Below are 24,885 nucleotides of genomic sequence, written 5' to 3'. Positions count from 1 at the left end.
GCTGCTGTATATACATCACATAGGGGACACTGAGACTGCTGTATATACATCACATAGAAGATACAGAGAAAGCTGTATACATTACACAGGATACACCAAGTCTGCTGTATATACATCATGTAGGGGACACTGAGACTGCTGTTATACATCACATAGGGGACACTGAGACTGCTGTATATACATCACATAGAAGATACAGAGAAAGCTGTATACATTACACAGGATACACCAAGTCTGCTGTATATACATCATATAGGGGACACTGAGACTGCTGTTATACATCACATAGGGGACACTGAGACTGCTGTATATACATCACCGCCCCCTGACGAAGCCAATGCGAAACGCGCGTTGGGGCTGCACTGTGTGACCGCCTGCTGTCTGCTAGATGGGTAAGGAAGAGCGCTAAGACTGGCACTACAACATATATGATGTGAAACAGTTACTATTAGTCTGGGTCTTGGGGTTCTTGTTTTCCTTTCCCATTGGAAGGTATTATGGCACTGAGCACTTTATTATAATGAATGGCAGTGAGTAGGCTATCATACAGGTCTGGTACCATTGTTGTTTTCCCATGCTGAACATGTAAAATTAATTATGTGATATGTGACTTAAGTTTTTATGATTATTGTTGATTAATAAAATTTATTATATTTTTATACATTAAATTGGACTTGAACTCCGTTTGTGTATATGGTCGAAAGTCTGTATATACATCACATAGAAGATACAGAGAAAGCTGTATACATTACACAGGATACACCAAGTCTGCTGTATATACATCATATAGGGGACACTGAGACTGCTGTTATAATCACATAGGGAACACTGAGACTGCTGAATATACATCACATAGAAGATACAGAGAAAGCTGAATACATTACATAGTATACACCAAGACTGCTGTATATACATCACATAGTAAACACAGAGATTGCTGTATATACATCACATAGAAGATACAGAGGAAGCTGTATACATTACATAGGATACACCAAGTCTCCTGTATATACATCATATAGGGGACACTGAGGCTGATGTATATACATCACATAGGGGACACTGAGACTGCTGTATATTCATCACATATAAGATACAGAGAAAGATGTATACATTACATAGGATACACCAAGTCTGCTGTATATACATCATATAGGAGACACTGAGACTGCTGTATATACATCACATAGGGGACACAGACTGCTGTATATACATCCCATAGAAGATACAGAGAAAGCTGTATACATTACATAGTTTACATCAAGACTGCTGTATATATATCACATAGGGGACACTGAGACTGCTGTTATACATCACATAAGGGACACTGAGACAGCTGACTATACATCACATAGAAGATACAGAGAAAGCTGTATACATTGCACAGGATACACCAAGTCTGCTGTATATACATCATATAGGAGACACTGAGACTGCTGTATATACATCACATAGGGGACACTGAGACTGCTGTATATACATTAAATAGAAGATACAAAGAAAAATGTATACATTGCATAAGATACACCAAGTCTGCTGTATATACATCACATAGGGGACACTGAGACTGCTGTATATACATCACATAGAAGATACAGAGAAAGCTGTATACATTACATAGTATACATCAAGACTGCTGTATATACATCACATAGGGGACACTGAGACTGCTATTATACATCACATAGGGGACACTGAGACTGCTGAATATACATCACATAGAAGATACAGAGAAAGATGTATACATTACACAGGATACACCAAGTCTGCTGTATATACATCATATAGGAGGCACTGAGACTGCTGTGTATACATCATATAGGGGACTGTTATGATCTGGTGGCCTAAGAGCAGCATGAGACGTACTCTGGAGAAGGTGGTACCTGTACTGACCGCAGACCCTGAACCTAACACCGCAACTAGAAGTAGCCGTGGAATGTACCTAGCGCTCCCTAGACATCTCGACACAGCCGGAGGACTAATTACTCCTAGAGATAGAAAAGGGAAAACTATCTTGCCTCAGAGAAAATTCCCAAAGGATAGGCAGCCCCCCACAAATATTGACTGTAAGAGGAGAGGGAAAAAACATACACAGACTGAAATGAGAATTTAGCAAAGGAGGCCACTTCTAGCTAAATAGAAAGGATAGGACAGAGTACTATGCGGTCAGTATTAAAACACTAGAAAATATCCACCACAGAAAATACAGAATCTCCACAGCTAACTAAAGATATGGAGGGTATATCTGCATCTCCAGAGATACCAGCTTGGATAAAAAAAATCCTTATACAGACCAAGCTGGACAAGACAAAACATAGAAAAGAACTGAACAATAAGACCACAGCATGTGGACAGCAAAATCAAGGCCAGAACTTATCTTTGTTGAAAAGAACTGCAAAGCAGAAGAGACCAGGCAGGGATGTGAATCTTCCAGGAACAATGGACAACTGGCACTGACTAAAGGGTGAAGCAAGACTAAATAGCCCAGTCCAAATTGCAAAAAGTGAACACACCTGATAAATGCTGTGATTCAGAGACAGCAGCGCTACCACTTACAACCACCGGAGGGAGCCCAAGAGCAGAATTCACAACAGTACCCCCCCTTGAGGAGGGGTCACCGAACCCTCACCAGAGCCCCCAGGCCGATCCGGACGAGCCAAATTAAAGGCACTAACCAAATCATCAGCATGAACATCGGAGGCAACAACCCAAGAATTATCCTCCTGGCCATAACCCTTCCATTTGACAAGATACTGAAGCCTCCGCCTCGAAAATCGAGAATCCAAAATCTTCTCAACCACATACTCCAACTCCCCATCAATCAACACCGGGGCAGGAGGATCAACAGAGGGAACAACGGGCACCACATATTTCCGCAACAAAGATCTATGAAAAACATTATGGATGGAAAAAGAGGCTGGAAGGGCCAAACGAAAAGACACTGGATTGATAATCTCAGAAATCCTATAAGGGCCAATAAACCGAGGCTTAAACTTGGGGGAAGAAACCTTCATAGGGACATGACGGGAAGACAACCAGACCAAATCCCCAACCCGAAGCCGGGAACCAACACAATGACGACGGTTAGCAAAACGCTGAGCCCCCTCCTGAGACAACACCAAATTGTCAACAACATGAGCCCAAGTTTGCTGCAACCTGTCAACCACAGAGTCCACCCCAGGACAATCAGAAGGCTCAACCTGCCCTGAAGAAAAATGAGGATAAAAACCAGAGTTATAAAAGAAGGGTGAAACCAAGGTAGCAGAACTAGCCGGATTATTAAGGGCAAACTCGGCCAATGGCAAGAAAGCCACCCAATCATCCTGATCAGCAGACACAAAGTGCAGCGCCCCCACTGTCGCAGGGCCGAGGGGTACCCGGTACTGGGCCTCTGAGTCTCTGCTCTGGGGTTGTCACGGTGGCTAGGCCCGGTCCGTGACCCTGCTGAGGGGCGCACAATGAAAGGTGGTGGTAAGATGATGATGTTATGGTGCGGTGAAGTGCCGGTCGCGGTAAATAACGAGGACACCAGGTTGCAGTCTCTTTACCTCTTTACTGAAGGCTTCAGGGTCCTCAGTCCGGAATATGGTTAACCAGGCTGCGCAAGTCCGGCCGGTCCGATGGCACCTCCAGAGTTCCCTTTGCAGGTGGAAATCTGTGCCTACCTTCCTGCGCTTGTGTGTTGTGGTCCTTCCCTGCTGTGCTTACGGGATAGTACCCACAAGTGTTGTGTCTGTTTCTCGTGTTCCCTCACAACTCGATTCTGATGTTCTCCCTCTACGTCCCCCTGATCTTACGGTTAGGACGCACCCGTATGACGGGGAGGCTCGGAGCTCTTCCGGGACTCCAGCGTCGCCCCACTCCTGTTGTTACCCCCCTGTGTCTTCCTGGGTCTGGGTGAGACAGCCCGCCCTGTAACTGACTGTCCTACCGTAGGTTTAAAGTTTGGCTTGGAGCTCTATACTTCCTCGGCGTTCCGGCCACCGGTTATGCGCCTCAATAGGATGTTGCCTCGTCTTACAGCACGACTCCTACTGGTATTCTCCTTGTTGCGTTGATCTCGTTTCTCACTCAGCACAATATACCTCGCTTCTTGTCCTTTCTTGGGGTACCGCCGCTATATCGTGCAGGCGCGGTCCCGTAACGTTCTCTCTGGTTGCTAGGCCTCTGTCAGGATCCCACCCCTGACAGGGACCCCTCTGAATCTTCCCCTACAACACCCTCTGCCACAAGGTGTTGCCTGGTTCCAACCCAGTCAGCTTTCTCTCTAACTTCCTGCCTAACCCCCAGTTTTACCAGATTGTGAGGAGTGGCCTAATAAATAGAACCCTTAGCTCCCCCTGGAGGCCAGACTGTGAAATGTATTGGTGTCTGTGATACCTGGTCAGATGAACTCCTTCAGTGCCATCAGACAAACCATAGCCCCCCTTAGCGGCGGAGCAACAGTACTGCAACGACCAGGACTCTGGGGCGCTGCACTCCCCCCCGGTTAAATCCAGTACTCCTGGACTGGGAAGAAAACAACAATACATGTCAGCAAAAAGACATACAATTTTGAAGATGCAAGTACAAGTAAACTTTTTAACAGAGCTTCCCTTTATGGGAGGTGAGGACACTTGAACGTTACAAACATGGTTAAATACTTTAAATAACATACTACAAATAACTTCTTTTACCCAACCGGGTATTCTACTGAGTGCAAAACTTGTGAACAATAATTTAACATTGCCTTTAAGGACGTACTCGCTAAATCCACTAAAGACCTTCTTATAAGACATTATAAGGCTACTCAACGTTTATGCATTCTCCTACTTTATGTCTGCAGGACCGCCTGTCCTAACTGCTCCAGACCTACTGCCTCTCCTTTCTGTACAGGACCGCCCCTTTCCGCCCGGGCCTACTGTCCTTCCACTACTATACACAGTATAGAACATATCATTTTTCTTTCAGTTCAAGATCACTGAGCCATCTCTGTATGGCTCCTAGGAGGACTCACTAACTAACCCCGTACGGGTTCACTTCCTGTCCTCGTTCTTCTACCAACATCATTAAACATTTCTCACAATCAACTAGTTGGCTACATTTAACTTTCACATATCAGCATTATTACTTTTTCTTTTAGAGCATCATCATTCTCTAAGTACTATCAATGAACATCCCCTTTAAGAGGGGACCAAGTCTCTATGAGGTAGTGCAACTTCTCAAGCTGCAAGTCCGTACGCAATAAGGACTCCGGTAATGTTTTCAAAAACAGCATCTTCGCAAAGAGTCCTTTCTTCATGTAAAACCAGTAGAGAGCACCTTTAAGAAGGTGCAAACTATTTACAACATCAGTTTTTGAATCATTCACCGTCCATGATTCGGCAGTCCTTTGATAACTGTGCAAAAGTAAGAAATAAACAAGAAACAATAGGGATCCCGGGTCAACAAAGGGATCCCTTTAAGAGTTAACCCTAGACAGGTTTTAGCAGCAAAACAGTGAAACAAACAGTTAACTATTTACATATCCATGGCATCGAAGTTTACTCTCGCTCTGGCGGCCGTAGCTCCGCATAGACCTCGCTCGGCAAGGTGATCGGCGAGATCGGGGCCTTTAAGAAGTGCTCCATACCCGTGGCCCAATCCCAGGGTGTAAGACGCCGGAGTCTATAGGTCCCAGGGAGAGGGGGTACCGCGACGGGGCCTATCAGCAAGTCCTCTGCTGGCGAGGCAGGGTCGTTCTTCATACCTGCTTCAGATGCGGTCCCTCCGGTGCCGACCTTCTCTGCCTCCGCTGGGGTCTGGAACGCTGGTTGCAGGGCCTTGCGCTGCGGCGTTGTCATCTCTGCTCGCAGCATCTCGCTTTCCGGCAGGGCCTGGCTTTCTGGCTTTGGAGCGCGGTAACTTCCTTCTTGCTGCGGACCAGACGAGGCTGCCGACAGACGTCTGGCGAGGCTCCCGATGATGGTCTTCTTCCACCCGGCCTCAGTGCTCAGCTGCGTCTGCAGGAGTTGGTGGATCAGCTCGTCCGCTCCGGTCTGCAGGAGGTCAGTGTCAACTGTGGAGGTCTGGCTGCGGTGCCTCTCCAGGTAGCTGGGGGAGTCCTCGGCTCTGACCCCACGCTCCGGCTCTGGGCGGCTGGCCATGGCGTCCTCCATGTCACTGACTTCTTCTTCCTGGTCCTTTTCCCGCTCTCTCCTTTGTGGGCGGTTTCTTTTTCTTTGTCTCCGCCCACCATTGAGGATTAGGAGGCGGATCTCGGCTGCTGACGGACACGTCCTCACTGTGCAGAAATATTTAGACTGGGCGGCCATTGTCTTTCGCGCTCTTCAGCTGGTCCACGCCTACTCCACGCCCTTCTTCTTCTCCTGCGCTTTCCCTAGCGCCGTAATGGCGGCTGGTTTTGGCGGCAAATGGCAATCCACAGTCTTTGCGATAAGTCACAGTCCAAGTATAATAAATCACAGTTCCAAGGCACACATGACCTGATTCTTCAGGCTTAAGTAGATCCTGTTCGTGACGCCAAAATTGCAGCGCCCCCACTGTCGCAGGGCCGAGGGGTACCCGGTACCGGGCCTCTGAGTCTCTGCTCTGGGGTTGTCACGGTGGCTAGGCCCGGTCCGTGACCCTGCTGAGGGGCGCACAATGAAAGGTGGTGGTAAGATGATGATGTTATGGTGCGGTGAAGTGCCGGTCGCGGTAAATAACGAGGATACCAGGTTGCAGTCTCTTTACCTCTTTACTGAAGGCTTCAGGGTCCTCAGTCCGGAATACGGTTAACCAGGCTGCGCAAGTCCGGCCGGTCCGATGGCACCTCCAGAGTTCCCTTTGCAGGTGGAAATCTGTGCCTACCTTCCTGCGCTTGTGTGTTGTGGTCCTCCCCTGCTGTGCTTACAGGATAGTACCCACAACTGTTGTGTCTGTTTCTCGTGTTCCCTCACAACTCGATTCTGATGTTCTCCCTCTACGTCCCCCTGATCTTACGGTTAGGATGCACCCGTATGACGGGGAGGCTCGGAGCTCTTCCGGGACTCCAGCGTCGCCCCACTCCTGTTGTTACCCCCCTGTGTCTTCCTGGGTCTGGGTGAGACAGCCCGCCTGTAACTGACTGTCCTGCCGTAGGTTTGAAGTTTGGCTTGGAGCTCTATACTTCCTCGGCGTTCCGGCCACCGGTTATGTGCCTCAATAGGATGTTGCCTCGTCTTACAGCACGACTCCTACTGGTATTCTCCTTGTTGCGTTGATCTCGTTTCTCACTCAGCACAATATACCTCGCTTCTTGTCCTTTCTTGGGGTACCGCCGCTATATCGTGCAGGCGCGGTCCCATAACGTTCTCTCTGGTTGCTAGGCCTCTGTCAGGATCCCACCCCTGACAGGGACCCCTCTGAATCTTCCCCTACAACACCCTCTGCCACAAGGTGTTGCCTGGTTCCAACCCAGTCAGCTTTCTCTCTAACTTCCTGCCTAACCCCCAGTTTTACCAGATTGTGAGGAGTGGCCTAATAAATAGAACCCTTAGCTCCCCCTGGAGGCCAGACTGTGAAATGTATTGGTGTCTGTGATACCTGGTCAGATGAACTCCTTCAGTGCCATCAGACGTACCATAGCCCCCCCTTAGCGGCGGAGCAACAGTACTGCAACGACCAGGACTTATGGATGGAAAAAGAGGCTGGAAGGGCCAAACGAAAAGACACTGGATTGATAATCTCAGAAATCCTATAAGGGCCAATAAACCGAGGCTTAAACTTAGGGGAAGAAACCTTCATAGGGACATGACGGGAAGACAACCAGACCAAATCCCCAACCCGAAGCCGGGAACCAACACAACGACGATGGTTAGCAAAACGCTGAGCCCCCTCCTGAGACAACACCAAATTGTCAACAACATGAGCCCAAGTTTGCTGCAACCTGTCAACCACAGAGTCCACCCCAGGACAATCAGAAGGCTCAACCTGCCCTGAAGAAAAACGAGGATGAAAACCAGAGTTATAAAAGAAGGGTGAAACCAAGGTAGCAGAACTAGCCCGATTATTAAGGGCAAACTCGGCCAATGGCAAGAAAGCCACCCAATCATCCTGATCAGCAGACACAAAGCATCTCCAATAAGTTTCCAAAGTCTGATTAGTTCTCTCAGTTTGGCCATTTGTCTGAGGATGAAATGCGGAAGAAAAAGACAAATCAATGCCCAGCCTAGCACAAAAGGCCCGCCAAAACCTAGAAACAAACTGGGAACCTCTATCGGACACAATGTTCTCCGGAATGCCATGCAAATGAACCACATGCTGAAAAAACAACGGAACCAAATCAGAAGAGGAAGGCAACTTAGGCAATGGTACCAAATGAACCATCTTAGAAAACCGGTCACAAACCACCCAGATAACTGACATCCTCTGGGAAACCGGAAGATCCGAAATAAAATCCATAGAAATATGCGTCCAAGGCCTCTCAGGGACCGGCAAAGGCAAAAGCAACCCACTAGCGTGGGAACAGCAAGGCTTGGCCCGCGCACAAGTCCCACAGGACTGCACAAAGGAACGCACATCCCGTGACAAAGAAGGCCACCAAAAGGACCTACCAACCAAATCTCTGGTACCAAAAATCCCAGGATGACCGGCCAACACAGAACAATGAACCTCCTAAATCACGTTACTAGTCCATCTGTCAGGAACAAACAATTTCCCCACTGGACAGCGGTCAGGTTTATCAGCCTGAAATTTCTGAAGAACCCGTCGTAAATCAGGGGAGATGGCAGAAAGAATCACCCCTTCCTTCAGAATACCGACCGGCTCAAGGACCCCAGGAGAATCAGGCAAAAAGCTGCTAGAGAGGGCATCAGCCTTAACATTCTTAGATACGAGACCACAAAATCAAAACGGGAGAAAAACAGGGACCATCGGGCCTGTCTAGGATTCAGCCGTTTGGCAGACTCGAGATAAATCAGATTCTTATGATTGGTCAAGACCACAATACGGTGCTTGGCCCCCTCAAGACAATGTCGCCACTCCTCAAATGCCCACTTCATAGCCAACAACTCACGATTGCCGACATCATAATTGCGTTCCGCAGGCGAAAACTTTCGAGAAAAGAAGGCACACGGTTTCATCAAGGAACCATCAGAATTCCTCTGAGACAAAACGGCCCCTGCCCCAAGAAGCGTCAACCTCAACCTGAAAAGGAAGAGAAACATCCGGCTGACGCAACACAGGGGCAGAAGTAAATCAGCGTTTAAGCTCCTGAAAGGCAGAAACAGCCGCAGAGGACCAATTCGTAACATCAGCGCCTTTCTTCGTCAAATCGGTCAGGGGTTTAACCACACTGGAGAAGTTGGCAATGAAACGGCGATAAAAATTAGCAAAGCCCAAAAATTTCTCAAGGCTCTTGTGGGCTGGATCCAATCATGAATGGCCTGAACCTCAACTGGATCCATTTCTATAGATGAGGGAGAAAAAATGAAGCCCAAAAAAGAAATCTTCTGTACTCCAAAGAGGCACTTAGACCCCTTCACAAACAAGGCATTATCACGAAGGATCTGAAATACCATCCTGACTTGTTTCGCATGAGACTCCCAATCATCTGAAAAAATCAAAATATCATCCAAATATACAATCATGAATTTATCAAGATAATTCCGAAATATATCATGCATGAAGGACTGAAACACAGATGGAGCATTAGAGAGTCCGAATGGCATCACAAGGTATTCAAAATGGCCTTCGGGCGTATTAAACGCAGTTTTCCATTCGTCACCCTGCTTAATACGAACAAGATTATATGCCCCTCGAAGGTCAATCTTAGTAAACCAACTAGCCCCCTTAATCCTAGCAAACAGATCAGAAAGCAAAGGCAAAGGGTATTGGAATTTGACCGTGATCTTATTCAAGAGGCGATAATCAATACAGGGTCTCAAGGAGCCATCTTTTTTGGCAACAAAAAAAAAACCTGCTCCCAATGGTGAAGAAGATGGCCGAATATGCCCCTTCTCCAAGGACTCCTTAACATAGCTCCGCATGGCGGTATGTTCTGGCACAGATAGGTTGAAAAGTCGGCCCTTAGGGAACTTACAGCCTGGAATCAAGTCAATAGCACAATCACAGTCCCTATGCGGTGGAAGGGAACTGGACTTGGGCTCATTGAATACATCCTGGAAATCTGACAAAAACTCAGGAATTTCAGAAGAGGGGGAGGAGGCAATTGACATCAAAGGAACGTCACCATGAACCCCCTGACAACCCCAACTAGTCACAGACATAGATTTCCAATCTAATACCGGATTATGCACCTGTAACCATGGGAAACCCAGCACAATAGCATCATGCAAATTATGCAACACCAGAAAACGACAATCTTCCTGATGGGCTGGCGCCATGCACATGGTCAGCTGTGTCCAAAACTGAGGTTTATTTTTAGCCAACGGTGTAGCATCAATGCCACTCAAAGGAATAGGACTCTGCAAAGGCTGCAAGGGGAACCCACAACGTCTGGCAAATTCTAAGTCCATTAAATTTAGAGCGGCGCCTGAATCCACAAATGCCATGACAGAAAATGACGATAATGAGCAGATCAGGGTCACAGATAACAGAAATTTAGGTTGTACAGTACTGATGGAAAAGGTACCTTCACATTAAGCGACACTGCAGCGATAGCGACAACGATGCCGATCGCTGCAGCGTCGCTGTTTGATCGCTGGAGAGCTGTCACACAGACTGCTCTCCAGCGACCAACGATGCCGAGGCCCCCGGGTAACCAGGGTAAACATCGGGTTGCTAAGCGCAGGGCTGCGCTTAGTAACCCGATGTTTACCCTGGTTACCAGCGTAAAATGTAAAAAAAACAAACAGTACATACTCACATTCGCGTCCCCCGGCGTCCGCTTCCTGCACTGACTGAGCGCCGGCCCTAACAGCAGAGCGGTGACGTCACCGCTGTGCTGTACTTTCACTTTCACTTTACGGCGCTCAGTCAGTGTGGGAAGCGGACGCCGGGGGATGCGAAGGTGAGTATGTACTGTTTGTTTTTTTTACATTTTACACTGGTAACCAGGGTAAACATCGGGTTACTAAGCGCGGCCCTGCGCTTAGTAACCCGATGTTTACCCTGGTTACCAGTGTAAAACATCGCTGGTATCGTTGCTTTTGGTGTCAAACACGACGATACACGCCGGTCTGACGACCAAATAAAGTTCTGAACTTTGTTCAACGACCAGCGATATCACAGCAGGATCCTGATCGCTGCTGCGTGTCAAACTAAACGATATCGCTATCCAGGACGCTGCAACGTCACGGATCACTAGCGATATCGTTTAGTGTGAAGGTACCTTAACAGAACTAGCGATTCTCTTCGTACGCTTAGGGCAATCAGAAATAACATGAGCAGAATCGCCGCAGTAAAAACACAACCTATTCTGACGTCTGAATCCTTGTCGTTCAGCTCTAGACACAATCCTATCACACTGCATAGGCTCAGGACTCCGCTCGGAAGACAATGCCATAGTGTGCACAACTCTGCGCTCGCGCAAGCGTCGATCAATCTGAATGGCCAGAGACATAGAATCACTCAGACCAGCAGGCGTGGGGAACCCCACCATAACATCTTTAACGGATTCAGAAAGACCCTTTCTGAAGATTGCCGCCAAGGCATCCTCATTCCATTTAGTCAGTACAGACCATTTTCTAAACTTCTGGCAATATGATTCTGCCGCTTCTTGACCCTGAGACAGGGCCAACAAGGTCTTCTCAGCATGATCCACTGAATTAGGTTCGTCATACAATAACCCAAGCGCCTGAAAAAAGGTGTCTACATTAAGCAACGCCGGATTCCCAGGTTCCAGGGCAAATGACCAATCCTGGGGGTCACCACGCAGCAGAGATATAATAATTTTAACCTGCTGGATGGGATCATCAGAGTAACGGGGTTTCAGAGCAAAAAACAGTTTACAGTTATTTTTAAAGCTCAGAAATTTGGACCTATCCCCAAAAAACAAATCAGGAGTTGGAATTCTAGGCTCTAAAACTGGAGTCTGAACGATATAATCAGAAATACCATGTACTCTAGCAGCAAGTTGATCCACACGAGAAGCCAATCCCTGAACATCCATACCAGCGCCGAACTCCTGAGCCACCCAGAGGCAAAGAGGGAAGAGAAAAAAAAAAACACAACAGACTACAGAAAAAAAAATGGCTCAGCACTTTCCTTCCCTTCTTCTGAGATGCGGTTAACTCATTGTTGGCCAGTTGTACTGTTATGATCTGGTGGCCTAAGAGCAGCATGAGATGTACTCTGGAGAAGGTGGTACCTGTACTGACCGCAGATCCTGAACCTAACACCGCAACTAGAAGTAGCCGTGGAATGTACCTAGCGCTCCCTAGACATCTCGACACAGCCGGAGGACTAATTACCCCTAGAGATAGAAAAGGGAAAACTATCTTGCCTCAGAGAAAATTCCCAAAGGATAGGCAGCCCCCCACAAATATTGACTGTGAGAGGAGAGGGAAAAAACATACACAGACTGAAATGAGAATTTAGCAAAGGAGGCCACTTCTAGCTAAATAGAAAGGATAGGACAGAGTACTATGCGGTCAGTATTGAAACACTAGAAAATATCCACCACAGAAAATACAGAATCTCCACAGCTAACTAAAGATATGGAGGGTATATCTGCATCTCCAGAGATACCAGCTTGGCTAAACAAATCCTTATACAGACCAAGCTGGACAAGACAAAAAACATGGAAAAGAACTAAACAATAAGACCACAGCATGTGGACAGCAAAATCAAGGCCAGAACTTATCTTTGTTGAAAAGAACTGCAAAGCAGAAGAGACCAGGCAGGGATGTGAATCCTCCAGGAGCAATGGACAACTGGCACTGACTAAAGGGTGAAGCAAGACTAAATAGCCCGGTCCAAATTGCAAAAAGTGAACACACCTGATAAATGCTGTGATTCAGAGACAGCAGCGCTACCACTTACAACCACCAGAGGGAGCCCAAGAGCAGAATTCACAACAGGGGACACTGAGACTGCTGTATATACATCACATAGAAGATACAGAGAAAGCTGTATATATTACATAGGATACACCAAGACTTCTGTGTATACATCATATAGGAGACACTGAGACTGCTGTGTATGCATCAAATAGGAGACCCCTAGACTGCTGTATATACATCACATAGTATACACACACTGAGACTGCTGTATATACCATACATAGGAGACACCGGGCTGAAGTATATACATCACATATCTAAATCACTGGAGACATGGGGTTATGGGATAGACATCACAGGAGACATGGCTGTGGCAAATACCTCACATCACACATGGGGCTGCAGTATATACATCACAGGAGACATGGGGCTGCGACATAGAAATCACAGGAGACATGGGGTTGTGACACAGCCATCACAGGACACATGGGGCTGCCGCATAGACATCACAGGACACATGAGGCTGTGGCATAGACATCACAGTAGGCATAGGGCTGTGGATTAAACATCACAAGAGAGATGGGGCTGTGGCATAGACATGACAGGAGACATGGGGCTGTGGAATCTACATTACAAGAGACATGGGTCTGTGGCATAGACATCTCAGGAGTCATGGGGTTGTGGAAAAGATATTACAAGAGACATGGGACTGAGGCGTAAACATCACAGGAGACATGGCACTGCTGTATAGACATCACTGGAGACAGAGAGGCTGTGGTATAGACATCAAAGGAGACATGCGGTTGTGAAATAGACATCACAAGAGACATGGCGCTAAGGCATAAATATCACAGGAGACATGGGGCTGTGGGATATACATCACAGGAGACACAGAGGCTGCACTATAGACATCATAAGAAACATGGGGCTGCTGCACTGCTGTATTTGAGTCGCCCCGCCAGGGCGGTGGAGTACCCGGCATCGGGTCCGGTGTTCACAGTGGGATGTCATGGTGGCGACCCGGTCTGTGGCCCTGGGCACCCATGTAAAAGGGAAAATGAAATATAGTTTATGTTCGTGACGCCACCTGTGGTATTCGGTCAGTGGGGGCTGACGCTGCTTTAAGGGGTCCGCAGGGGTGATGTTATGGCAGCTAGATGGTATAACTTCCCACAGGTGTAGCGTATCCCCAGCGCTCCCGGTGTGTAGATGGAACATGGTGAATGGCGCAGTAAAGAACGAGGACACAGGTTTGCAGTCTCTTTACCTGGTTTACTGAAGACTTCAGGCAGCCACAGTCCAGGGTACCAGCTCACAGGGCAGGCTGGGTCCGGCCAGCTTGGAAGCGAATCCAGAGTCCCCTTTACCAGGTGGAGTTAAAAGCCTTCCTCTAGCGCTGTGGTGTTGTAGTCCCTTACTGCCTATGGCTTCACATAAGGTCCTCACAGTACTTCTCTCTGTCCCCCATACAGGATAGGACATAACCCGTATGACTGGTGACTTGAGCCTTTTTACAGGGACTCTAGCATGCCCCAGGCTCTATATGTGTCACCGTGCCTCCTGGGTATTAAGGCGGACAGGTAACTTGCAGTTCAGCTGTCCTGCCGGTCTCTGATGTAAGTTGTAGAGTCCTTACAATCTCGGTGGTCTGGCTACCGGTTATCTGCGCCCCAGAAGGAGGCAGCCTGCTCTTAGCTGGTCTCCCCTGATGTCACTCTCCTGTGCTTCGTTCTCCTGCACGCTTACTGAACAATGTTCGGCTTTCTGTATGTCTCTTTCCAGGAGCTGTAGTGCTTCAGACTACATGGCCCCTTCAGACCTTCTGACCCTCTAGGTCGGTCTGCTCCCTTCTCTGTCTCTCACAGTCTGACTGAAACTGAACTCCCTTCCCCTCCAAACCACAATATATATATAGGGGAGTCACCTAGTAATAGGATCAAAAGCTCCCCCTTGTGGCCTGGAGTGTGAACATGTTGTGTGCATTGTGATTACCTGATGAGAGTTATCCTTCATTGCTTCTAAACATAACATCACTCTCCCCGTGACCAGGACCCTGGGGCACCACATATAGACATCACATCAGACATGGGGCTGTGGTATAGACATCATAGGAGACACAGAGGCTGCTGTATAGACATCACAGGAGACAGAGGCTGCTGTTTAGACATCACGAGAGACACAAAGGCTACGGTATAGACATCATAGGAAACATGGGGCTGCTGTATAGACATCACAGCAGACATGGGGCTGCGGAATAGACATCACAGGAGGCACAGAGGCTGCAGCATATACATCAAAGGAGACATGAGGCTGCTGTATATACATCACAGGAGACACAGGGACTGCAGTATAGACATCACAGGAGACATGGGGCAGCCGGTGCTGTTTTCTTCTGTGGGATGGGAACCATTGTGCAGTAACTCTGCCCACAAAGTACATCCTTACGCTCGCACAAAAAGAAATTAAACAACAAACATTCGTCAAAATGTAGCTGCTGGCCCAAGCACTACGGTCCCTGGGAATCTGCCTGAGAGAGGAATAAAAGGTCGCCTGTTCCCCACCCCTGCAAGTGTCGCTGCGATTGCTGGATCTGGCCAGCGTAGTGTCAGTGCGCTCCTCCGAAACTGCCTCTGCTTGCCACATAGGAGAATGCACAGTTTGGAAAAAGATGCAAAAAACCCTTAATGACTGGAAAATATTGCATAACAAGCTAATTAAAATACATGAAAACAGTGTAAAAAAGCACTACATATCTTGCACTTACATTTTGGGAACATTTTTAAATGAATGTTTGTAGAGGACTTCCATCAATTTACAAATGAGCGCGGTTAATTTGTCATGCGATGCCAGTACATCCCTTTCTGCTGTAATATCTTCTTCACCTAACTGCAATGTGGGAAACGCAAGGAAGAAGGAGATGCGTCAGATGAGCATTAATAGTAATCATTGACAATCACTAATAATGGCAGCCATATTGCTGTTCACATCCTCAAAGATTTGCTAAGCCTGAATTCTGTCTCAAGTTTGACTGAAAAAAATGGCAGCAAATTTATTATGTGTTTTAGACACCACTTTTTTGTGCCTCACTAGACAATGGAGGTGTAGCTTACAAAAATGGGTGTGGCTTCAAGTGAATGGGGAGTGGCCTAAATTACACCAAATTGTGCTGATATTTTGGTGTAAAAAATAACCAAGATGTGGTATAAGGTTAGAGAAATTATTAAACTAAATTTTTCTTGCAGGATTTGCAGAAAACTAGTATACCTTGAAACGCGTTGACTATTAAGTTTGCATATCGTTGGAATCCGGTCTTCTCATCATTATTGACGGCAGCGTAGGTTAACCCATTCCTTTCCAGTTTTTCTCCTGATTTCTCCTTGTGAGTCTGCAGCGGCCTAAGCCTCATCAGTGGTTGTGTGTGCAGAACCATACCGGGTGAGCACAGTTGTGCAGTGTTATCCTCCTTTTCTACCCAGATAAGACCCTATTGCACTTTCTGTTTTTTTCTAGTTTTTTACTGCTCCATTCAAAACCAACCATATCATAGGCCTTAAAGTGGATGAGCTGTTAATTTCTTAACAAAAGTCATGCCTACCACACCGATCCCTGTTCTGACACTTCCCTTATGTGACATGTTGGTCACTGCTGTGGCTGGTTGATTGGCTGCAGTGGTCACATGCAATCAAGATTGAGCAGGAAGTACACAGACCAGCTGTGTACTTCTTGCCTGGCCAAGACAGACATAAAACCATTGTACACCCATCAATGCTGTGTCCAGTGATTGGTTTCCTGCCATCACGTGTTTGTTCAGACTGAGCAAAAAGTACAGTGACCAGAAGGGTACCCCAAAAGTGTCACAACAGGAGCAGTGGAGCAACTGATAAAGCGAGGGTTAATTATTTTATTATTGGACTGCAGTCTGAGAGTTTTTTTTTTTTTATTTGGGGAGAAAATCTCTTTAAGCGGGTTGTCCACTACTTTGATATTATTATGCTTTGCTTACATAGCACCATCATATTCCACAGCGCATTGCCTACATTATCATCACTGTCTCCATTGGGGCTCACAATCTGAAATCGACAACCGCTCCATTCATTCTCTATGGGGCTGCCAATAAAGCAAAGCACAGTCTCATGCTGAATGAATGGAGTGGGGGTCGGCCATGTGCCCTGCAGATCCATTCTAAAGGAGATACAAGTTCCCCTATCTGCCAGTCAGTGCAGGTCTGCGCGGTCAGACGCCCACCAATCAATAAGTTATCAGTTATTCTGTGGATAGCTAATCATTTACACTGTGTTCCAAATTATTCTGCACAAAGAGTTTAGGAGTGATAAGGTTAGAATTTTTTGTTTGTCATGTAAACTCATTGATGGTGATGTGTGTCAGGGCTCTTTATATCACTGAAAGCAATTGCAGATACCTGTGCACATTAGTTTGGCAGGTGTGTCCAAATAAAGGCAAGACTACTTAAGAAGGCTGTTCCACATTATTAAGCAGCCTACATTTTTTGCCAAAATTGGAAAGAAAAATGATGTGTCGGCTGCTGAGAAGCAACAAATTGTGGAGTATTTAGGTCAAGGCATGACTACAATCAACATTGCCAAGACACTTCATCGTGATCATCGCACAATCAAGAAGTATGTAGCTGATTCCCAGCACACACGTGTGCGTGCTGATAAGGAAAAATTGAGGACTCTTTCCAACAGGCAATTGCGTAAGGTTAAAAGAGCAGCTGCAAAAATGCCTTGTCGTAGCAGCAGGCAAGTTTTTGAAGCTGCTGGTGCCTCCAACGTCCCCAGAACAACAAGATGCAGGGTCCTTCAGAGGTTTGCAGCTGTGCGTAAGCCATCCTGTCGACCACCTCTATCCACTGCAACAAGCAGAAACGGTTCCAGTGGGCCAAACGATACATGAAGACTGACTTCCAAACTGTTTTGTTCACCGATGAGTGCGGTGCAACGCTCGATGGTCCAGATGGATGGAGTGGAGGATGGCTGGTTGATGGACACCCCATGAAAACACGGCTAAGACACCAACAAGGAGGAGGTGGAGTAATGTTTTGGGCTGGAATCATGGGGAGAGAGATTGTCGGCCCCTTTATGATCCCTGAAGGGGTAAAGATCAACTCCATAATCTATGTGGAATTTCTAAAACAACACTTCCTGCCATGGTTCAAGAGGAAGAACCGTGCTTTCCGCAGCAAGATCATTTTCATGCATGATAATGCACCGTCTCATGCTGCAAAAAACACATCTGCATCTCTGGCTGCTATGGGCATAAAAGAGGACAAACTTATGGTGTGGCCACCATCTTCCCCTGACCTCAACCCCACTGAGAACCTCTGGAGCATCATCAAAAGGAGTGTCTATGATGGCGGGAGGCAGTTCACATCTAAGCAACAGCTCTGGGAGGGTGTTCTGTCCACATGCAAAACAAGTGAAGCAGAAACCATCCAAAAACTGACAAATTCAATGCATGAGAGAGTTCAGAAGCTTCTTTTGAACAAGGGGTCCTATGTGCAAATGTAACATCACCTAGAATAAAGTTTTCACTTGAAAACTGTTTGATTTCATTTTGTAATAAGCTGATAATGCTTATAACTTCACAATTGACCATTTTTTTGTTCAAAATAAAAAAAAAGGTTGAAAACTCTGCTGTGCATAATAATTTGGAACATGCATTTTGAGTGTTTATTTTTAAAAAAAATATACTGTTTTCATAGGCAGTTTTTTCCAAAACATTGCAATTATACTAGAATAGTAGATGACTGGAAAATAACAATGACTGCAATTCAGAGAAAATATGAGGAAATATTATTAGCATAATAATTTGGAACACAGTGTAATTTAGGTGGACAACCCCATTAATAATGTTTGAGGTGCTTTTATAATTACAGTTCACCAAATGAAGGTAGGAATAGTTTGAGTGCAACTAAAAGAAGATAATATTAATAATGAAAAACAATCACCTCCTCTAAAAGCTGCGCCTCTTGCTGGTAATCCTGCAACAGATCATGGAAGATATTGTAGAGCATCTACACAAACGCGTGAATGTACACACACAATGACTTGTCCGATACAAAGTCGTTATAGTAATTGTATGCATATTAATGGACATACCTGATACAAGGACTCCAAAATCTGAATAAGAAATAATAAAAATACTTATCAATTCACAAAAATATTATATAAATTACTAAAGCATTGGAAATAAAAAATCTGAGGTTAAACAAAGGCCGGCCAGAGGTATTAGATGGCTGTTTGATGAACGAGCGGTGGACGTATCATTGGTGCAACCTGTGCGGCCACACAAGGGCCCAAGAGGTAAAGGGGCCCATTTCTACCTCCAAAGCAGGTGCACTTTTGCATTTCTAGGAGCAAAAGGGCCCATATATTGTTTTTTCACAGGGGCCCGCTACTGTCTGTGTCTGCCAGTGGGCTGAACGATGAGAGCGGTCGAGCGGTGCTCCTGTGTTCTGTATGAGAAAGTCGGGGACTGGCACTTCAGCCGGCGGCTTATCTCCGGGAGAACAATGCGATCGGCAGTCCAAAATCAGACATGGGTGATCAACATTTTTCCCAACCATCAATCGGCTGGCGCCCCCATACACATTGAGCCGTCAACAGTACTCGTCAATATTGGTGAGTTCAGACAACAATAGTCTAATGGGGGCTTCAGGCAAGGGGATAATAGATCATTTATCTGCTCCCCGTAGGAAACAAATGTCCGACTATCAGAATTTTTGATTTATAAAATTTCTGATTAATACGGTATATGTTTGTGTATAAATATAAAAATTACCTATGAAAATCCAGTGAAATGCAATTCAAAACAATCAGTCCAAAAAGTGATACTTCTCTTACTTCATGTTTTTCATTGATTGTAGCGTCCAGCTCCCTGGTGGCAGAATCACAGGTGGACAGGAAAGAGGAAAATTGTCGCTCCTAATAGCGGAAAGTAAAACTTTAGCACAATTTTATCAAGTAATTTTTTACACCAAGATTTCCGTATAAATAGACTTGTTCAAAGAGAAACACTCCTTCCCTTTTCTATCCATTGACTTAAGGAGACATTCTATTCTTTTAGCTGTTCTGTTTTATTTATTTGTTTGTTTTGTTAAATACATGTATTTTTGGCTAATAAGCATTTTTAAGATACGGCTTCATTGCAAAATTTAGACCATGTGACAGAACAAAGAAGATTTAGAATGAGGTATCAGTAAAATCAGTGGTTATTTGTATTGTTATTCTCCCTAGATATTTGTGAATAAATTGACAACTGGGTTGTAACCATTAAGTTTGTCGCACAGACGAGATCTTACACAGTCTGCCATTGTCACCACTGATTGGACAGTGTGGGGACACATCCCCAAATTAGTAACACCCAGATGTCAATTTATATACACATTTTTAGGAGGAATAACAGGAACAGCACAATGCAGAGTTGTTAGAAGAGATGTCCTAGAATGATAAGAATTATAACTTCACAATGTCCCTTTTCACACTTCCAATTTTCTCATAGTGCTGTATCCATGATTTGATGAATTATGAGTCTATAATCAATCATAGTCTATGGAGACATGTTTGATTTTGATCCAAGTCAAATTTATGAGTCCACGAAAGACTTAACGCACTGATGACCTCCTGGTTACATCTTTTTGCTGTCCGTTTATGACTGATATTTAAAAAAAATGTTGAGAAGCCGTCATTGGGGTTTTTAACGCAGACAAGAAAAATCGGATGAAACTCTCGTGGTAAATACTGACACACTGACCAAATGGAAGAGAAGATCCGTGAAGACTGGGCTCCAACACCAATGGGAAAATAAAAAAAAGTGAGAAAAAGCAAAAATATTAAGGATCCTTAAGCTTACGAGTTTCGGGTTAGCTACACTTATTGACAGCTGTGAATAGGTGTGGCTAACCCAAAATGCGTAAGCTTATGGATCCTTAATCTTTTTGCCTTTTCTCACTTTTTTTTTAATTGCACAGTAAAAGTTATGTTTTAACATTTTCTGATTGGTGCTGGAGCCCAGTCCTCATGGACCTTCTCTCCCATTTCTGACCTGGATACCAGTCTGGCGTGTTTCTACGCTCCCTGCACCACACCCTGACCAAGCAAGGTCTACCAGGGTTCCTATGTGACTACAAGTGGTTTTCACACTGAATTGTCCTCAGAGAAGATGAGTCAATTACCATTTTTCTCCTTCCTACACTAACCAAATACTGATGAAAATTGGTCCGATACTTTATGTATTCCAAAAAAAGGACGTATTAAGTTAGACCAGAGCTTCTCTTTAAGTGCATAGCTTTTTTTTTCCTAGGTCCAGATGTAAATGTGAATTTTGGGTCGTTATCAGGAGTTCCACTTTACTTCCCTAATATTAGAAGGGATTTACGGGACGTACAATGGTGGAATGAATCTGGCAGATTTATTATGTGAATCTCGTTCCTAGAGACAATTTTACATTTGCCTACATGTATACATTATTTTTCCATAAGGAAAGAAACATTTCCCAGACACACAGTGAGTTCTTACCATTGGTGAAGTTTGTGCAGTCCCTTGTTCATTGCTTTTTTCATACACGTTTTCCAAATCTTTAGTGTACTAGCAAGAAAGACAAGAAAGAAAACATGTCAGAAATATCCCGACTCTACTACATTGGGGGAAATGAAGAAATTATGTTGTGCCATAATATAAAAGAATGCTCTCAGTGGGGAAAACAAGATAATCTTGTAGTTATGAAACCTTGTACTGGATAATAAAAATAAAATAAATGATGTTACAAAGCAAACTTTCGAGACTTCTTGTACACCATGCCTGAGGAACAGACATAAGAAGTCTGGTAAGCTTGCTTTGTAACATCATTTATTTTATTTTTGTTATCCATTAAAATGTATCATAGCTACAAGATTGTCTTATTTTGTTCCCACGGAGAGCATTCTTTTTTCAACTGGCTAACATAATACCAAAGTCTTGTTTTCTTGTAGTAACAAATCACATAAAATGTATAGTCCATTGATTTTCACACCCACTAATGAATGAAAAGTGTACAGAATTCTATTAGGTTAATTGTAAGATGCACAAAAACACATACATTTTTTTTTTATTTATTTTTTTTAAGCGCCCCATAAAATTAACATAATGCACAGCAATGTGGAAACGCCATTAATGTGCACATGTTCAGTCTTATTTCACTTATTTTAACCACTTCAGTCACCAGCTCTCTAAACTTAACAGTATAGAGTGAGGGCTGTCCCACACGTCCAGATAATTCCGGTACCGGAATAATCGGTACCGGAGTTATCCGTGTCCGTGTGCCTGGGAACTCACGGAGGCCATACCTGCGGCACACGTGTGCCGCCCGTATGGCGAGTGGGTACCACACGGAGCGTGTGGTACCCACTCTGCATGGTGCTGAAGCTGCGATTCATATGTTCCCTGTAGCAACGTTTGCTGCAGGGAAAATATGAAGAATAGTGTTTAAAATAAAGATCCATGTGTCCGCCGCCCCCCCACCCCCTGTGCGCCCCCCCCGCTGGTCAGAAAATACTCACCCGGATCCCCCGTCGGCAGTCGCTCCTTCCTGGTCTGGCCGCGGCTTACTGTATGCGGTCACGTGGGGCCGCTCATTTACACTCATGAATAGGCGGCTCCGCCCCTATTGGAGGTGGAGCCACATATTCATGAGTGTAATCGGCCGCATACAGTAGAGAAGCCGCGGCCAGACCAGGAAGGAGCGACTGCCGACGGGGGATCCGGGTGAGTATTTTCCGACCAGCGGGGGGGCGCACAGGGGGTGGGGGGGCGGCGGACACATGGATCTTTATTTTAAACACTATCATTCATATTTTCTCTGTAGCAAACGCTGCTACAGGGAACATATGAATGGCGGCTTCAGCACCATGTGGGGGGGACAGCGCTTACTGTAGCGCTGTCTCCGGCACGCCACACGGACCCCAGACGGAGAATGTCCGTGTGAGGTGCGTGTTTTACACGGACCCATTGACTCTATTGGGTCCGTGTAATCCGTGCGCTCCCACGAACACTGACATGTCTCCGTGTTTGGCACACGGAGACACGGTCCGCACAAAATCAATGACATCTGAACAGATGCATTGATTTTTATGGGTCTACGTGTGTCAGTGTCTCCGGTACGGGAGGAAACTGTCACCTCACGTACCGGAGCCACTGACGTGTGAAACCGGCCTAAGGCTGTGTGCACACGATGCGGAATTTGTGCGGATCCGCAGCGGATTTTTCCCGAGCAGAAACGCTGCAGATCCGCACTGTGATGTACAGTACAATGTAAATCAATGGGCAAAAAAAAAGCTGTGCAGATGGTGCGGAAATATCAGTGCGGAATTGCTGCGGATTTCAAAGAAGTGCATGTCACTTCTTTTGTGCGGATCTGCAGCGTTTCTGCACCCCTCCATGATAAAAATCCGCAGTGGCAAAAAACGCAGAAAATCCGCACAAAATCCGCATTAATTCCGCATAAAAACCACACAAAATCCGCATAAAAACCGTGGCAAATCCGCCGCTGCGGATTCTGCCAGGAGATGCGGATTTTGTGCAGAAAATTCTGCACCTCTTTTCCTACGTGTGCACATAGCCTAAGAGACGGCGGCTGCCACGGCAAAGCTGTCTCAGGAAAAAAAACACCGGTGCTTTCCTAAACTAGTTTTGCTTGGGAAAAGTCTGCAATTGGGACGACGTCCAAGGGACGCGCTGTGTGCACATAACCTAAGGGTACATGTAGACATTTTTTTTTTTTAGATGGTCAAAAACAGCAATTTTTCTTGTAAAATCCGCTTCAGGAAATGTTCCTTCTTTGAGGAGGTTTTTTGTAGAGTTTTTTCAGCTTTTTGATTGAACAGTTTGGAGAATTACGCTTTAAAAAAGTATCATGCACTTTCTTTTCCCCTGTTAGGAGTTTTTCTAAACCTGAAGTGGAAGAAAAATACAAAATAGAATGAACAGATGAATAAGACATTTTTCAATAGAAAAAATTGAAAGAGTCTTTCAAGATAAACCTGCTCTAAAAAATTCTTCAAAAAAACTCCATATGCAGATGACCTAAGGGTATGTGCACATGATGCGGAAAACGCTGCGGATCCGCAGCATTTCCGCAGCTGCGGGTCCGCAGCAGTTTCCCATGAGTTTACATTACAATGTAAACCTTTGGGAAACAAAAAACACTGTGCACATGCTGCGGAAAAAACAGTGCGGAAACGCAGCGGTTTACATTCCGCAGCATGTCACTACTTCCACGGTTTTACAGCTGCTCCTATGGAAAACCGCAGTTGTAAAACCGCAGTGAAATCCGCAGAAAAACCGCGGTAAATCCGCGATAAATCTGAAACAAAAATGCAGCGTTTTTGCCCTGCAGTTTTATCAAATCTGCTGCGGAAAAATCCGCAGTGGACAAGAATACGTGTGCACATAGCCTTAGGGTTCCCAATCTGAAGACTAGAGGAGGGTAAAGGGTACTTACATGGCAAAACAAAAATTAATAATTTCTAGCATCGGAATATTCCAAGTACGGTGACGAACGTTTGTCTAGTAAAAGGTTACTGTGTGCAGAATTATTAGGCAAGTTGTATTTTAGAGGATTATTTTTATTATTGATAATAATAATAATAATAATCTTTATAATCTTTATTTTTATATAGCGCTAACATATTCCGCAGCGCTTTTCCGAGAGGTGGACTGTTTTCCCTCCCTGTAGATCTCACATTTTATGAGGGACCACAGGTTCTCTATGGGGTTCAGATCAGGTGAACAAGGGGCCATGTCATTATTTCTTCCTCTTTGAGACCTTTCCTGGCCAGCCATGCTGTGGAGTAGTTGGAGGCATGTGATGGAGAATTGTCCTGCATGAAAATAATGTTTTTCTTGAACGATACCGACTTCTTCCTGTACCACTGTTTGAAGAAGTTGTCTTCCAGAAACTGGCAGTAGGTCTGGGAGTCGAGCTT

At 45.5% G+C, this 24,885-nt stretch overlaps 1 protein-coding gene across 1 annotated transcript in view; it reads right to left on the bottom strand.

Moving 5' to 3' along the window:
* The window catches only part of CCDC7 (coiled-coil domain containing 7), a 100,791-nt gene that overhangs the window by 64,830 nt on the left and 11,076 nt on the right, over positions 1-24,885 (bottom strand). The window contains exons 3-7 of the mRNA XM_077268494.1: positions 21,443-21,511; positions 19,769-19,849; positions 19,025-19,045; positions 18,874-18,906; positions 15,670-15,791 (exon numbers count right to left, since the gene is read on the bottom strand). Coding sequence (XP_077124609.1) covers positions 15,670-15,791; positions 18,874-18,906; positions 19,025-19,045; positions 19,769-19,849; positions 21,443-21,511 — 326 coding nt within the window. The remainder of the gene's footprint in view (positions 1-15,669; positions 15,792-18,873; positions 18,907-19,024; positions 19,046-19,768; positions 19,850-21,442; positions 21,512-24,885) is intronic.

The sequence above is a fragment of the Ranitomeya variabilis genome, chromosome 6 (assembly GCF_051348905.1).
Source record: "Ranitomeya variabilis isolate aRanVar5 chromosome 6, aRanVar5.hap1, whole genome shotgun sequence".
NCBI lineage: Eukaryota > Metazoa > Chordata > Amphibia > Anura > Dendrobatidae > Ranitomeya > Ranitomeya variabilis.
This window is presented reverse-complemented; position numbering and strand designations above follow the sequence as displayed.